Raw genomic sequence first — 17761 nt, forward strand, 5'->3', positions numbered from 1 at the left:
TGAACCACTGCAAATTGACTGCAGTACAACTGCACTGTTTCTGGGGTGCCTGAACACTTTTGTGTGCTCACATTTATACAGGTTTGAATGTATGTAGCAGAGACACAACAGATGCAGCACCAGAGAGGACAGTCATTTTCCTGAAAATTACCATTCCCCCAGGGCTCATTACACCAGAATTTGCCCATCCAGCAGACCACTGTAAAACATGCTTATCCAAACTCACAGATCTACTCAAACGGCTTTGAGTATATACTCCTGAACCTATGAAACTGCTGGCTCATGGTAGTTGTTCACCTGGGACCTACAGTTATTGGGCTCTGTAAGGGTCTTTTGCTTAGTCCTGAATCTCCATGCAGAGTCTCTGAGTGGTTGTCTGCAGTTAATTTCACCAAAGATGTCATTAGTTCTTAAACTTGAAAAATTACTGATTTTTTTTTCTCTCTCTCCCTCTCTGTTTTGTTGCTTCTTCACTAGGGATGTGAGTTAATTGAGACCATGGATCAGGACCTCACAGATTTCACCAAGTGCCTTCAAATACTCCAGAAAAAGATAGAGAAGAAGGGCCTCCAGGTAAAGAGAACACCTTTTTTTTCCTGTGTTTCTTAGTAATTACTGTTTTTCTCATTGTATTTAGGTTAATCTTTCAAGTTTGCACTGAAATGAAACTATTTTCCGTAGCCTTGACATTCTGCAGTTTTGCCATAATTTACTGCACATTTGTAAGCATTGATGCTTCTGCTAAAAGGAATTACAAAGTGTGTCGATGAACAAGTGTTAGCTTTCTTAAAAGGCAGCTTGTATTGATTTCTGTTAATGAACTACCCAAAGTGCAGAAGGCTGTTGTGGCTGGTGTTCAAAGCAAGAGTTCCACTTTGGCATGTAAATATATTTTCAAGTCTTGGCACACTAAGCCTTGATGTTCATGTTCATTCCCCTTTCTCTCACCTTTCAAAGGTGAAATGGAGAGGGGCAATCTTATCCTACCAACATTGCAAATGGTAAGCAATACCTCCTTCTGCAAAATGTTCCCTTGGAATCAAAGGCAGACTTTGCAGAGCAACCAGTGCACTTAACTTAAAAGAAGCCATATGGAGTTGCCCATCTCTTTTCATGGGAAAGGCAAGGGAGTCAACATTCCCTCCCCCACTTCCACAGTTTAATTTCAGAGGCCCCCTTGTTTTGTCTCTGAGATGCATGGGTGAAATTCCTTGGGAATTTCAAGTGCGATGAGTCGGCAGCAGATGAGCTCTTGGGATTGCTGCCCTTTCCTCCCCATGGAACTGACCTCATAAGAGCTGACCTCTCTCTTCTGCTCTTCATGTATGAGTGAAGAGAGGGAGCAGCTGCTGCATCTTTTACCCACAGTGAGAACAAGAGGTGTGTAAGAAAATTAAAACAATAGCCCAGCATGGAAAGAGATGTGTAAACCTCTTTTCCCATTTTCAGTGTAGCAGGATAAGAAAGTTGCCTGATTTCCTGAGATCACCATTCTCCAACAAAGCAGCAAGGGATTGAAATGCCAATACCCTTCTCTTCTTCCCTCCTCACTCCAGGCTGATTAAAAATTCACCAGTTTTTGCCTAAGCTGCTTTAAAACTTCTTGTTCTTCCAAAGACAATAAATGACGATAGGGCACTTTGGAGTGCTGTCACAGAATACCCATCTGCAATTGCATCTCAATTCAATGCTGTTGTCCATCAGGGGTTTTTTCCCCATCAGTATAGACAGAAATGGGATGGTTTCACCATACACTTGTCTTACTATCTGGCTGTGAGCCAGGAAACTCTTTATAAAACAGTTTATTTTCTTTCCCCCTATAATTTATCATCACAAGAACTCAGAGGCATGTCTTTGCATCTAGGACAGGAATGATAATGAGTGCCATTGGAACAGATGAGCCACCTATGGCCAGGATTTGTTTTGAATTTGGCAAGTAAGGTGCCTTCCTCTTATTAGAAATGCCCTTTCAATGAAGAAGAGCTTCTTGGATTCAGTTCATTATCCAATCCCAGCTATTGCTAGAGAGCAAATTTTTTTAAGCATTATAAGAGGTTTTATGATGAATAATCAATGCATGGTTAAAATAAGGGCAATGGGAATATGACAGCTACAGCAGGTGTGTTTAAACAATAAGTAGTCTATTTGTAAAAGTTTGAGTTGTGTGATTACTCTCACAGTAAAGCTGTGTTTACTTGACTAAAGGATACCACATTGTGATCTTTGAGGATATTTTGTAAAGTACAAGCCTGAGTATAATTGCAGTAATTGTGTAGTGTTTGTGCTAATGTACTAAACCTAAGATTTCAGTTCAGTTATAATTGTGTGCTGTTACATGTAAGAGATGTGCTTTAAATACAATCTGAGTTTTTCAGAGGTGAAAGTAACACAGATAAATTTTCTAAAACTAAGCACCATGTTCATTAAATGCTAGCTACTTCTTGTTTGCTATGCCTGTTCCATAAAACATAAGATGCTATCTTATTCATGCACTCTAGATAAAGCATAATGCATTTTTACTTCTGTTCTTCTGCATTCTCTGACTAAGGAATTTGAAGAAGTCATTGACTTCACTTAGGGAGATAAAATGTGAAACTTAAGCAAATGTAAGAGACTAAACTGTATCATAATTCTATAAATTATTCGTTCAGTTTCTAATTTGCCCTTTTTTCAGAAGCACTGGTTGTAATTCTTTAGTAGGAGGTTTGGTGGTTCTTCGGAATGTTCTGATGATGCAGAGAGTAACTTGATGTCTGGTCCCTGAATGACACAGAGATTCTGAGCACTTGCAAAATACACTGGCCTCAGTTTATGCATGCAACCTCTTGGCTCTTCTGAAACTCTAGCCTTTTTAAATACCTAAATTTGCACTTAATTTAGGTTTCTTTATGGACAACATTCTGCCATAAAAAATGTCAGGTATGACAACAGACTGTTCCAGCCATAGACCTAAAATCTTTGAGGAGAATGCAAGTATTTTCAGGGAAGACAGCTGCTGTTGAATTCTGTGGTCACCTGAGAGGTGCATACAGCTGAGAAGAAAAGGAAGTCCAGGGTCTGAAAACTAGAAGTGGATACAGAAGGATTTTCTTCATCTGCATTTGTGTTTTTTGACCTCAAGGACAAACTTGCATGTCACAAAGAGGAGTTATCTTCCTTCTGCAAAATGTCATAAAAGCTTTTTCTTTAGCAGAGAGTATTAACTAAGTGGAATATGTCTTCCTGGTGCCAGAAAAAAATATGTTTGTCTCCAGTTTTGTTTTTGTTTTTTTTTTTCCACTCTATTTAAAGCGCTTGTCAAAGAGGAATAAGACAAAGAGACACTAAAATTTTGTTTTCCTGTGATTTATAGTTGAAGTTATGAAACAAGGAAGGTATCTCTTTAGTATCTTTAAAAAATTGATGCCACAGTCCTGCTGTGTTTGCTGCTATTTCTGGGTAGCAATATGTTAAGCTGGGAAATTAATTGCATTCAATGCATACCATGGATCCACAATCCCACAAGGTAGTTTGTCTGGATGAAATTCAAGTGTGAGTAGCTGAGGTGTTTAAAACAGGCCTCCCTCCACTGGTCAGAGAATAAATTAGCATTTACCTGCTATACTGAATGGATTAAAATTTCTGCTCTGATTTATCAGTCACCTCTATGGAAGTTCTATGTCATGGAGGCTTTTGAGCTCACTTGAACATATGCAGATGATATTTGGTTCCAAAGGGATTAGGTCTGTGTAATTTACTTTCCATGTCTCTGTGCCTTTGTCCTCCTCCTTTTCTTTCATCCTGTTCATCCAAATAGCTTTTGAAGAAGTAACTTTTGAATAGAGGAATAGCCTATTGAAAGACAACCGTGTCAAACAGCTTTCTTGGAGGTCAGCTGAGTGAGAATGCAGGTGAGATAGACACTTAGTGCCCCTACTTGGAAAGAAAGATGCAAAAAAAGTTAGCTTAGATTTTCAGTGGTAGCTAGTTTGATAAGAGCCTTAGAAATTTCTTTACCACAAGGAAATATGTAGCTAGAGTTGATGGTCAGCTGAGATGCAAATCAGGGAGAAAAAAAACCTCGTTGGTTTTTGAACTCCCTGCTCAACATAAAGAGCAGGAATTCTGTCTTCTGGAATAATTAGCCAAATTCATGACTGCTTTTTCCTTATTTTTCAAATAAACACTCTTAGAATAGTTTCTGAATCCTCAGGGTAATTAATTTCTGATTTACATTGCATATTTTGGTTGCAAAGCCAAGTCATGCAGAAAGCAGCATTGCAGTCATTTTGTGAGATCTAAGTCACCTAATTATATGTATTTATAATTACATACTGCTGTGAATTTTAGAAAAGGCAGCGCCCTTTATATGTGCAAGCTAGAATCAGTCTCAGTCTTCCCTCTCCACAGCCCTAATTCATTTGTGAATTGTATTCCATTGGATGGGTGAAGCAATGAAGTACCACCAGGAGAATCTGACTCCTGAAGTTTCTTTCCAGCCTAAAGGCTGTTAGATAATTTTCTTTCTCTTTCTGCATGACTGTGAGTATGCATGCACGCACATGCACGTGCAAGTATGTATATAAATGCACATCTTTTCTGGTAGTGTTCCTTCATGGCCCTAATTGGTGCTTTTTAAATGTCTTAATAACTCTGTCTTTATTGCTGCTGTGTGTGTCTTTCACATTGTTTATGGGCTATTAGGTGTGCACATTTTACTTTACTGCTTTAATCACTATTTTATTCATTCTGTAGTTATGTGAGTGCTTTCCTTTCTTCATTACAAGACCTTCAAATAAACTTATGTCTGTCTGGTGCTACTTTCTGTTCTTAATTTTCTCTCATCTTTATATAAGCTGTTTCAAGAAAGCAACTGAACAGGCTAAATGATAGGCAGGCTTAAAATATCTCTTACTTAGGGATCAACAGATCTTGCATTAGAAGTGTATGCTGTTATCTTTGATTTGCAGATTGGAAAGCAGAAGTACAAAAACAATTCGTCCACAGCCTACCAGCATGCTAGCAGTATGGTTGGGAAAGATCCTCCAATTCCCAGTATTCATCAAATGCTCTTTCAATAACAGCATCTCTGGTCTCAGCTTGTGGCAGCTCATGCCAGTGAGAACTGAAAGTGTGTTTATCAATTTTGCAGCTCCAAGAAGAATACTCGTAATATAAAGATAGATTTAAGCCATTATCTTTATCTCAGAATTGCAAACTGTACTTTCCTTAACTGTTTAATCTAAAATACCATTTAGTCTTAAAACTAAGCTCTGGGACTTTTCATTTAGCTTTATTATCTTTTCTGTTTAAAAAAAAGTTAAAGCAGCTCATTTGGTTATATGGGCTGAAGATATAAAAAATGAGTTTTATTGAAACCCCCATGCCTTTTAGTGGTTTAATGTTAGTGTGTTTAAATCGATAAAAGCACCAGTGTCAGTATGAAAAAGGGAAAATATCCAAACCAACTCTTCCTAAAAACCCTTGGCAATAAAGGGATACTCTACTAACATTTCCATTTTAAAATTACACTTCAGAGGTTCAATCAGTCAGCAGTCTAGGGTATTAATTCTTTTAAGTGAATGCAAGCCTTCTTCCCTTTCTGCTTTTAAAAAAGTGTCAAATCAGTCCATTTTCTTTTATGTTGAGCAAGGCTAAACAAGTTAGTGAAGTCCTGTGTTTATAAAGTGCAAAAGAGAAGACAGTAATGGTCATATATAACCTTCAGCTGTGCAGTGTTCAAACACCTTACTATGCCCTCTCTGGTTTGCCCTTATATGAGAAAAAAGGCCCTGAAGGAAAAGCCAAAGTACCCTAAAACAAAAATCAGAAGATACTTTAAAAGAGAGTAATTTTTTACATAAAGACAAATCCCACAGAGAAAGGGTATAATTATTGCAAATACTGGGCTCTATTTGGTTTAGTTTTGGTTTTGGCTATCAGCTGAGGTTATTCCTGATATGTGGCTTTTTTTAGCATCAAACAGATCAGTTTCATTTCCTGACTAAATCATAATTTTCTGCTCATGTTGGTAATTGGTAATTTCAAGATGGAACACTACTTGTTTTCATTTCTGAAGACTTTTGGGTATCCAGAAGAGTAGTGGGAATGGCTCTTAATGCAAAGATGAGGAATGAAGATAGTCTGTTACCAGAATTTGAGAACAGGGAAGTTACAAAAATACCCTAATAGTGGGGAGAGGCAGACTGGAGAATCCCAAAGCTGGCATGATGCTGAAATATGAAGCTTTTGTAAGAATCACAGAATCACAGAATGGTTTGGGTTAGAAGGGACCTTAAGGATCATTTAGTTCCAACCCATGGCCACAGGCAGGGACACCTTCAGCTAGACCAGGCTGCTCAGGGCCCCATCCAGCCTGACCTGGAACACTTCCAAGGATGGGGCATCCATAACTTTTCCCTGGAACCAGTTCTACTGCCTCACCACTGCACCTGAAGGACCATAAGGACACTGAAGCTTGTGGATTTATCACCAATCCTATATAGAAGGAAGGGCTGATAACAAACCTGTTCTCTTTTGGTGGCACTACTGAGTTTTTCTTCTTAATGCTTCACAGGAGAATAAAAATGCAAATGAGATATATTTTAGGGGAAGTTATATATGTGTAATGAAAAGGTTCTTATTCTGTCAAGTGCTGCATCGAAAGATTTTTCATGAGTTATTAATAGTAATCCTCTTCATAAACCTTTCCTGTCCAAAAGAAACAAATGAATCTGAAGTGTTTCCTAATAATTCCACTTCTAAAATGCAGAATTTCATAATACTTTTCAACAGGAGTAAATCCCTCCTTTAGGGCATCAGACATATCCTTGAAGACTATTTTAATTCTTAAGGTCCAAGTCTACCTTCAAGGAATGCAGTATCTAATTCATCTTTCCCACTGTTTAATTATTTTAATGCTTCCCATTGTAAAGGGATGGCAAAATCCGTTTCTCATGGATATCAGAAGTTGCCAGTTCCCAAAGAGAAACCCTAATATGTAAAGTGTCTTTCTGTTCCTCCATAGCTGTGAGCATCAAGACACACTGCGTATCTTTGCCTTCAAATAATTTTATGCAGTATGGGTGTCTGCAAGAGCACAGTGCATCACATACCAAGAAATTTTCTGATGTAATCCTTCTATGCCCTACTGGGGCTTGTGTTGGACCTATGATTATAATTTTTTTAAGACAAAAACAAGGCAGGGATTCTAGAGAACACATTGATTTCAGTTTGTTTGTTTGAAAAAGTTAGATCCCATATCAAGCTTTAGGGAGAGTAAGAACAAGGGGAAAAATACTGTTTATTTAGGCAGTTCAAGGGATTCAAGAGATCAAGGATATGCTCATTAACCAGACTGCAGAAGCTAATGAGGAAACCAGCAACTGTTCTCTCAACTTAGTTAAAGGCTAAATATATTTGAAGCAGAAAGCGTGTGTTTACTACAGGCAATGTACCGTTCCCTTTGCAACCACCAATTGTGCTCTGTTTGTAACTTTCTCACAGGAGATGTGATTCTCCTCCCCCTTTCAGCCCCTTCTGCTTTGCAGGAGCTCAGTTTCCCTGAGAGCAGCTACTGCTGATCTAACTGCCCCCATGCTGGCAAAGTGGTTGGGCCACAAGGACGTATCATTATCCTCCAAAGGCTGTCATACTTACATGGGCACAGTCGTGATCATGGGTATTGTAGGGAGAGATCTTGAACAGCCATGTCTTTTAACACCAGGAATTTGTTTTGCAATTCAAGGACTGAGACCTCAGTTTGTTGCCAGAGATTTTCATAAATAACTTGGGTTTGGTTTTCTTTTTTTCTTAACAAATGAATACTGTGGTGTTATGAAATCTCCCATAAGTTACAACTGTTTTTATTAGATTCTATTTAGTTAATGGAATGTAAGTTTATTGTTGAGCATATTAAGAAATTTGAGCTAGTATGATATATTTTACCTGCAGATTATAATAGAGCAATTTTTACAACTCAAATTGGTTTCTTTTTACTAAATTGAGATGCCTGTCAAGAATGACAGGTTTTTTGGCTGTTGCAAAGATAGTTTTATAAAATCTTCTAGCAGTTTTCTACATTCCTGAGTGTAAGAAACACTGGCTTTAGAGAGCACACTTTCATAATTTCCTGAGCTCCAGTGATCTGGTCCTTAAAGCAGAGGGTGAATCAGTCAACAAATTAACTTTTCCTGTGGCTTCTTTTTTTATCGTATATTCAAATAAATAGCTACTCAAATAAATTTACTTAACCTAAGTAATGTATATAAGAATTCTTCCTTACTGGTTTTGGATTATTTAGGGGGTTTTTGCTGTGACATATTCCCTCTTTTTGTAATGTTGTATGGCCTTTGAACAGCCCAGAGAAACAGTGAAATTGTAATATTGGTAAAAGCTTTTGAAGCGGTGGTGGCTTGTCCTGTTCTTTTCTTTTCCTTTCCTTACCTAGAAAGGAATATTGGCACAGAAAGGAGAGGAAGGTATTAAGACCATTGGAAAGTAAAAGTATGTGGCTGGTGCTCCACAGAAATATTTTAGCCCGAGGCCTCATTGTTTTCTGAAATCCTTTGGCTTTTCCTGACATTTAACTCTGCACCTCTTTGCTGATACCAGTGCTGTTCAAGAAGGGGCAGAGGGGTGTAGAGTAATTTAACTCTTAACAAATATTGAGAAAATGAGGCAGCCTGGTAACATATGAAAGGCTCCTGCAGTATTCCCACAGTAAAATAAGGCAGCTCAACAAAAGTAGAGACTGAAGGGTCTTCATAGCAGAGCTGCCCTGGCAACCAGGCTTTGCTAGTTCTGATGCTCGAGATATTCCTTATTAAATCACCTGCCTTTTCCTTTGCCACTGACAGGGGATGGTCTCTTCAGCTTGACTAAAGAACTCATCAAGTTTCCCTTTTAAACAACTGAACAACTAAGTACTGAACAATTAAAGCTCAATATTTTCTGCAAATTAAATGTGAACATAAAATGTTTACAGCTTCACAAGCGCCTCCAGTTAAAGAAATCATGCTTCATTTCTTTTTAAGTGTGTGGCTAAATTTATATGGTCTAGAGGACAGTGTAGAAAAATAAATACATTCTGTAATTGCTCAGGCTATGTTTAACTTACCTGCTATAAATACTGAAACTATGCTGACGAGGAAAATTGACGTCCAGATCATAATGTACTTCCTTCAGTATAAAAATATGTCCAGCTTCTTTGAAACAAATGTATAAATTCAAGACTTCTCTCTGCAAGCCTGCACTCCCTTAGGAAAAAAAATGTCATTGTGTACTGCCCAAGTATTCAGTGAAATCACTCAAAAGAGGAACCATTCACAGAATGGGACCTGAGAGATGCAGGAAAAATTTTCCATCTTTAGTTTCAGGTCTTCTATTTGTCTCTGGAGTATAATAGGACAGGTTATTATCCCCTTGTTCATCATGAAGATTAATGTTCGGACCAGCTGAAAATATTACTGTTCTTTTGGGACGTATTGGGAGATCTTTAGACCTGTGTGAAACTGAGTTTAAACATTTTAAATAGCAGAGCTAATACCTCGCCCTAGCTAGACACAAGTGCCTCGGGCTGTTATGTCCTCTGTGATGCTGCTGTGGGAGAGTGAAGGTCCTCCAGAGCTCTGCCTTACTTGTGACATCTTTTATACAGACTTCACTGCTAAATGTTACAGTGGGAAAGTGCCTGAGCTACTACTCTTAACTCAGATGAAACAAAAAAAAAAAAGTATATCTGTGTGTATATGTGTGTGTATATATATATATATATATATATATATATATATAAACTATTTTTTATATATAGTATATATATAGTATGTATATATATAGTGTGTATATATACTATATATAATAAACTATTTTTATATATATCGTACATATAATATGTATATATATAGTGTATCTATATAGTGTATATATATAGTGTGTGTATATATCTGTATGTGTATATATATATATATATATATATAAAAACTGTAGCAGAACATGATAAGGAAGGAGCAGCAAAGAGGAGCTGGTATGAACTGACCACAGTCCCCTGTTTCCCCGTGCCACTCAGGAGAATGGTGAGATAGAGGAGTAAGGAATGAAGGAGTCAAGCTGGGCCTGTAAAAAAGATGGGTGATAGAAAGGTGGGTTTAGTTTTTTATTTTTTACCTCTCTAATTTGATTTTTAATTGGCAGTAAATTAAATTAATTTTCCCCATGTCAAGTCTGTTTTGCCTGTGATGGTAATTGATAATTAACAATTTCCCTGTCCTTGTCCTGACCCATGAGCTTGCTCATCTCATTTTCTCACCCTTTTCTATTGAGGAGAGGGATGAGAGAGGCTGGGTGAATGCCAGGCAGCCAGCTGAGATTAACCCGCCACAGAGCCGTAGGAGAAATCTAAGGGAAGGTGTCAGGGCTCATGGAGATGTGCAGACGTGCACACGCTCTCACTGATACAGGAGTGATCATGTTTGTGGCCAGCAGGCAGAACTTCAGTGCCTGATCCATCAGATCCACCCAAGGACCTTCCTGTACAAGACTCTGCCAAGCAGGCTGCAGCAGGAGCCACAGTCCAGGGCAAGGCTCCCTGGTTTGAATCATGATTTATATCCACTGGGGGAAGAATAGAGGCTTTGAAGAGAGGCTCTGTGCAACCGAGAGCTTCTTCCCTGGGAAATGTATTGGAGGGACAGGGAGGAAGGCTACTGTGGTAAAGACTGAGAGCCAGAGTTAAGAGAAATGTGGGATACAAAGCTCACAATGAACAGATTCTCTTGAAGAAGATTTTTTTCCTTCCTTGGATTGTTCCTTGATGAGAGTTTGTAGTTATTTTCCTATTTTAACTCCTTGAGGCAGGATTCAGAACGAATAAAACCACAGCATGTGCCAAACACAGCTTTTGGCACTGGAATTAAGTGGCTATTAGATCATGGAGGATATTTGCTAGACCATTTTAGTATTATCTTTCAAGGGCCCTTTGCATTGCTCCTCGTACAGATCCAGGACTTTCTTTCTTAGGGATATGACAGTTTAGTTATTGATTTCACATTTCCATGGTGGTGATACACAGTGCACACTGTGGATTACAGTAGTTCAGTTATGGGAAGAGAAAGGTTAGCTTGTTTTATCATACTGGTTTAAAAGATGAGAAGATTTTATAATTTTTCAGAAGACAAGTGATTGATAGTCCTGGAATCCTTGTTCATTCACAAAATAAATGTGTCTGGATCGAAACCAGCACTCATTTTCCTCCAAAGCATCAGTAAACAGATTGCTTGCAGAGGTGTAGTGCTTTTACCTACTCAGCATAGCATGATACCAGTCAAGAGTACGGACAAACCCTTCACCAGAAAATCATAAGCAATAAGGAATTCCACTGACCCTGGTCACACACAGAAAGAATTGTAGAGCTTTGCTCCAGTTGACCAGCAGTAGCAGAGCAGGAGTTGGTGTCCCCTCCCTACCTCGGGCACAGTGAGCATTGTTTCACCAAGGTCAGACACAAATATTCAGCATGAAAGCAGGAAGTCAAATTCAGATTGCTTGGAATCCAGCAGTTCACAAGGATTTTGTTGATTAGGTTTCTTTAAGTAATAAAGAATTAAGTCAATGGTCATGAAATTCATGTTCCACAAAACTAATTCTGGCTTATGTTATATACACTCTCAGACATTCCATTTACCTGCAAAAGAGGGCAAAGCCAAAGCTTCATTTTTCTGAAATGAAAGTTATTCAACCAGAGAAGTAAACACAAATCAATAGTAAAACCAGCCTTAAAATGTTTCCAGCAACTCAAATCTGTTTCTGGATTTTGAGATTATCTTTTTCATTTCCATTTTACCATCATACACGTTTCTTGCTTTAAGCAGACAAATGCAATCTGTTTGCATACTTATTGTCGTTACCAGAGAGAATTAACCTCTTATTCAGATAAAAAGCATTACCAATAGAGAAAGCACTTGGGTGAAACTGTAAGAAAATGACGATAAAAAGCAAGAAACGCTTTGTGAGGGAGCTGGAACAATATAATATATACATTAGTGGAGTCAGTGAGGTGAGGATGAAGCTGATTGAAGGTTATCATCTCAGGTACACAGACAGGATGGTAGCCTTTGACTGAGAGCTCTTGTTCCCAGGAAGAGTCACATGGCTGAAGCATCAAGAAAATTCTGGCTAAAGTTAAGAGGATTCTACCTGAGCAAAGTTCAGATGCTGCTGTGTGGTTCAGCATCTCATTTCTACAGAAATGAATGTCATACCTTTTATGTAAAGCACTGAGCTAGGGAGCCAGTATATTGTCCACTCAAGAAAACAATACCTTGTTGCATATTTAACATTGGATTGTGGGATTTTAGTAGTCCATGAAATTTACATTGCAAGTTTGAGGATGAGATAAAAAATTACTTATGTGGCCAGTGCTAGAGCTCTAGCACAGGCTATGGCAAATGAGTTAAAATCTACTCTGGCCCATTTGTTTTCAAGGGAAGTGCTTGGTGTTGGTACTGAAGCTGATGCAAGGACCAGAAAATAACTTAAACCACATCTTGAGCTCACAAATTGCCTTATGAAGAAGAAAGTGCTTTTCTTGTAAACTGCCCAAAATTGATGAAGTGACAAACCATTAAAGCAATAATAAATGCAACATTCACACTACTTCTTAATTGTTTGTTTTTCAACACAAGATACTTATATATGTGTATAGAAATATCTTTCAGCATATAGCAAACTTCCAACATGCTATGCATGTTACTACAATAATTTTGTTGTCTATGTCATATTCCTTTAAAAATTAAATTAAAGGAATCATCTCATGAGTTCTAAAAAATTAAGAAAGGCTGTAGAGATTAAAGGATTTTAGTGAAGTGAGAAGGTGCTAAAAACCCACTATGTTCCAATCAGATATCTAACCTGAAATTGGCATACTAATATCTTGGATATTAACAATGGGTGTTCCCCATGATCTCAGAGGAGGGGGAGGTTTAGTCATGATTCTGGAACTTTTACAAGGTCTTGATTACTCTCGCCTTCTTTTTTTCCTTTACGGGAGATCTTCTTTGCAGTTCATTCAGTGCTGCTGGTTGTTGTTAGTAAATTTGTTTCCTTTAATCTGCCCACCTCACTGAGATGTAGGCATTTTTGTTTGCAAGTTGTCAGGCTAAAAGTGAACTCATGGGGAAGAAAGTTCTTTGAGTTGTCTGTCCTCTCCCTGGGGAGAGGATTTCTTATCAGAGATAATGAGCATGGTTTTGAAAAAAAGTGTGCATCATTTGCTGTCAGTTTGAGCGTTGGACTTCACTCTTACAAGTCATGGTGATTCTGACATTGCAAAGCTGGTTATTGCTCTCTTTTCACCCACTCCAGGCAATTCCCAGCTTCCTGTGTCCTTAAATGTATGTTCCTTGGTCATAAAGTGAAAATCTTCTTTGTATTTAGCCCATTTATACTAGAAAGAGGAATGTCAGCTGGGGTAGCTTTCACAGTGTTTAATTTAGCAAGCCTGCAAAGAGTTTACAGCAGGTTGTCCATTTCAGTAGTCTGAGAGTGGAAGCAGGAACCTGAGCAACTTCATTCTGATGTGGTGAGAGCCTCAGCTCCCCTTGGTTACTGCACCCTCTAAATTACAGTTTGCAGGACAACAAAAAGATACGTCCCTGAATTGCCAGCATAAAGTTTTACTCTCTGCTTTCCTTCTCCTTTTAACTGCCCTGCTCTTTGATAGTGACTTCCAAAGCTTTCTCAAGACATACTAACATATGGGTGTATCTTTTAAAGATGACTGGATCCTACCCTTAGATCTTCAACTATTTCTTAGTTAAAGCTTGATAGCCTTTAAAGGTACTGTGCATTTAATTCAGATTATAGATAGCCCAAGAGAATGTACCTGCAATCATATAAGCTGTTCTCTGTAGTTATTTATGGTTTTATGTCCTTTTTTCCAGGAAATGAATGGCACAGTGTGAAAACAAATTGTGTAAGGGGACTGGTGATGGGACATTTAAGTGAAGCATGGACATTTCAATTGAAGCACAGAGTGTTAGTCAAATGTTGCCTGCTGGGCTCATTAGCAGTAACAGGATTAATTCTGTGGCTTGTGGTATGCAGGAAATCATAGTGCAAAAATGAATGGCCTTTCTTCTCTGCAATGTGGGAATATCTAAATGTACCAATCCTTGGTTCTTCACTTTGTCTTAGGTTGTAGAATGATGCAGAGTTGTGTACATGCTTTCATGGCACATCCATTTTCTTAAATTCTTGGCAGAGTGACAAGAGCAGTGATTGCAGGGAAGGAAGTGATTGTCTAGTTACTTTGTGATTTTTGTTGTTTATTTAGGTTGTTTTTCTTTTTTTAACAGAGGTGATAGCTTTAGAATGAAAAGGCTCTTGAGGTTTTGACTGCACTTATCCTTTTTGTGTTTTTTTTTCAATAAACAAAGTGTGAATGCCTAGACCTTCAAATAAAAGCTCTAAAAGTCCTGCGATGTCTGGATTCCTGTCACTTCTGCCAAGATTATGCAGTGAAAGGTGGTACTGTAAACTGTCATAGAAGTACAGTAGCTTTTCTCTCTGTCTGTTCCTCTCACACTCGTCCTGGGTTTGTTTGCATACCTGCCACATGCTTATTTTTCATTTTAACAATCCATGAAAACCCTAAATAATAGATACATTCCTTTTTCAGATATCTTTATTATCCTTCTCCCAGCACAACTCAACCCTATACCTCTGATTTATGAATGCCTTTTCAACATGCCTCCACTCCATGCTATATTGGTTTTATTTTCTTCCTTTTTGGTAACCAGTCCACAAGACTGCACTGTTCCGACTGAATAAGGAATAGGACTTTGAGCAGGATTCTGTATTACTTGAAAATATAAGAAGTGGGTTCTTTTGCTACATTTTTCTTCAACTTGCAGCTCTCTGGCAGTCTCTGCCACAGAACTCTGAGGTTCTGTGAACTTCATAACTTGATCTGGGTACTTTACTTCATGGGAAGCACATGTGTGGTAATAACAAAGAAGGGTTTACAAAGGAAAGAAGACACCTCTAGAATGTTATTGCATCATTTCAATTCCAAGCCAAAGGAGCTCTGTATTTCCTTTATTTTCCTACATTTTATATTGGTACCAATCATCAAAGCCAAAAAACACTTGTTTATGTATGGTGACGCATATATACACCAAGAAACTATTACAGTAGTTGCTTGGTTTCTTGAAGACTAATCTAGACTAATATTTGGGCTTCAGTCCCATTGCTTAGTAGAAAAACAACATACATATGGATGCTAATCCTTTGTCAAGCCACATTAAGTTCACTGTGGTTGCACGTTAGTAAATCTGATTTTCTCCATGGCCTCTCCTGGGGAAGGAGACGAGCATTTTACTGCTGGTTGTCTGGTAGGGAGCTGATGGGTGTTGGTGGGTCATATTAGTAGTATTATTTTCAGAGAATCAATCCAGCCTTTTAACTCACAGTCATCACCAGTTGAACAAAAGCAGTATGTTTCTAAAGTGGAATCAATAAAAGGGAAAATATATTATGGTATTATGGCTTAGCTGGAAACACATGCTTTTTACCTTTTGCTATTTTGTCTTCTGTTAAAGGGTAGGTTTTCTTACCATCCCTATTCTCTTGGTTGTGCATTTGGTCTATGTGATCCATAATCTGCACAGAAAATACATGCTGTCAGCAGTACAAGGATAGGTTTTTTTGTTTCAGGGTTTGCTGCTAGTGTAATGTGTTATATTGATCCACTCTGGCCTCTGAAGAATTTTCCAGGTGGTGATGAGAAAGATGGTATATCTCTTCAAGACCTTAATTTTCATGCAAAACAATATTCAACAGAATCATAAAGCCCTAGACTTGGTAATAAAAATAGAAGCTGATGCTATTAATACATCATTCCAGATACACAGAACACCATTATGTGGCTCTTGGGTTGAGTAAAATTTCATTTAATCATGGAAACCATAGACTTAAGCTCTGTAAAGTTGAAAACTTAACCAGATGGCCATTGTCAAAGCAGCTTCTAAAGACTTCACAGCTGCAATGTCTCAGGGCCCTTAGCATTAGCTTTTTAAAATACAATTACTGAACATAACTGATCTACATTATAGAAGTGATAATAATAATACTTTGCACTCAGTGACCCTTTATTTAAGTACCTAAAAACTCTTAACCAAGCCTTTTGAATACTACTTTTCTGCTTATAGGAAATGAAGTGTTCAGAGTTTGGAACACCTGTGTGAGAGAATTGAGCAGGAGCAGTCCGCCTCCATGGCATATTGCAAGCAGTCAGAGGTGTTTGCTGTGTGACTGGGACTGGAGAGTGCTCCTGAGGCTGTCTGTCCCTGACAGCTGGGAGGTGATGTCCTAGTCACTTGGGACACAACTTTCTATATGGTGCTACTTTTAATCTTGAGCAGGGCCAGCCTTTGAGTGGTACTGCCTGTGCATTGAAATGCTGTATGGCAGGAATGAGAATGGCACATAATGGCCTAACCTGATACTTCTTTTATTTAGTCTGTAAACTGTGAGTATAATAATGAAATGATGCAAAGAACTGGGGGTTCTGTGGCTCAGATATGCCACACTTACCCAAGGAGCTTCCGTGTAGAATGATATATCCTAGATTCTATATATTCTTGACAGGCAGGTTAGTACCTTCAAAGACTGGCTTGTTTTTTAGGGAGAATGGTTATGTCCTTTTTAAAAGTGCCACATGTTGGTCATGGATTTATGATGCTTTAATACTCAGCTTAAAAATCTCATAACAGTATTTATCAGTAATGGGAGTAAATAACTGTATTTGACATTTGCTTTTCTATAGTCAATAGTTTAGGGGTTTTTGTTGGTTTTTTTTGGGTTTTTTTTCCCTCAGAATGATTTTATTGTGGATTTCCAGCATCCAAAGACCATTCCTGAGACTTTTCTTGGTGAGTCTTTTTGTTCTGTCTTTTAGGTCGATGTGATTGTGGCTCTGGGTGGACTTGGAGGACGCTTTGACCAAACAATGGCATCGGTGGAAACGCTTTTTCATGCAACAAATATCACTCCTTCTCCAGTGATAGTTATCCAGGAGTGCTCGCTGATTTACCTGCTTCAACCTGTAAGTGTTGTGAAAAGTTACTTTGTAATAAAACTGACCTTCCACCCACACTGACGCCATAGGTCTTGCACCATAAATGCTCACTTTATCAGTTTTCTTCTGTAGGGTCAGAGCTGAAATATAAAATACATTGCAGGCAAGTGGACAGCAAATGATGGGCTCTGAATTCCTCCTTTGGAAAGATTATGTGTTATTTGTTCATGATAAACTTGTTTAAAAGGGGAGAAACAAAAAAAACGGAAAGTATGAAAACTGTATTGGGTAAATATAGAATATTGATTATAAATGGGGATAAAAATTAATCTTTTAAATTAGATTCTGGTAAGTCTAAATTTAGCACACAGCCCTTTTGCATGTTGAGTAGCAATCCAGATGTCTTCAAAAAGAGAAGCAAAGAAAAGATGTGAGAGGATTTGTGAAGGAGTTCCTGCCGTGCACATCAGGCAGAGCTCCCATGAAGTCTGAGTGGCACAATTCATTATGATGGGAATCCATCTAGCATCAACGAGGGAATTTATTTAGGATGTGTTATTTCTGTGGATTTTCAGATCTGTTACTGCATTTATTGATTCATAAAACAACACACACAAAACATCTTGCTGATCTTCTGCTTCTGAGATTTAAATTAAAGGCAAATCTAAACATCAAACACTGTTCTCTAACAGTGATTCATTTATTTTT

At 38.1% G+C, this 17761-nt stretch overlaps 1 protein-coding gene across 2 annotated transcripts in view; it reads left to right on the plus strand.

Moving 5' to 3' along the window:
* The window catches only part of TPK1 (thiamin pyrophosphokinase 1), a 302807-nt gene that overhangs the window by 180036 nt on the left and 105010 nt on the right, over positions 1-17761 (plus strand). For both annotated transcript variants that reach the window (XM_063158005.1, XM_063158004.1), the window contains exons 5-6: positions 478-573; positions 16934-17080. In XM_063158005.1, the coding sequence (XP_063014075.1) occupies positions 478-573; positions 16934-17080 (243 nt within the window). The remainder of the gene's footprint in view (positions 1-477; positions 574-16933; positions 17081-17761) is intronic.

The sequence above is a fragment of the Melospiza melodia genome, chromosome 1, assembly GCF_035770615.1.
Source record: "Melospiza melodia melodia isolate bMelMel2 chromosome 1, bMelMel2.pri, whole genome shotgun sequence".
Classification (NCBI taxonomy): domain Eukaryota; kingdom Metazoa; phylum Chordata; class Aves; order Passeriformes; family Passerellidae; genus Melospiza; species Melospiza melodia.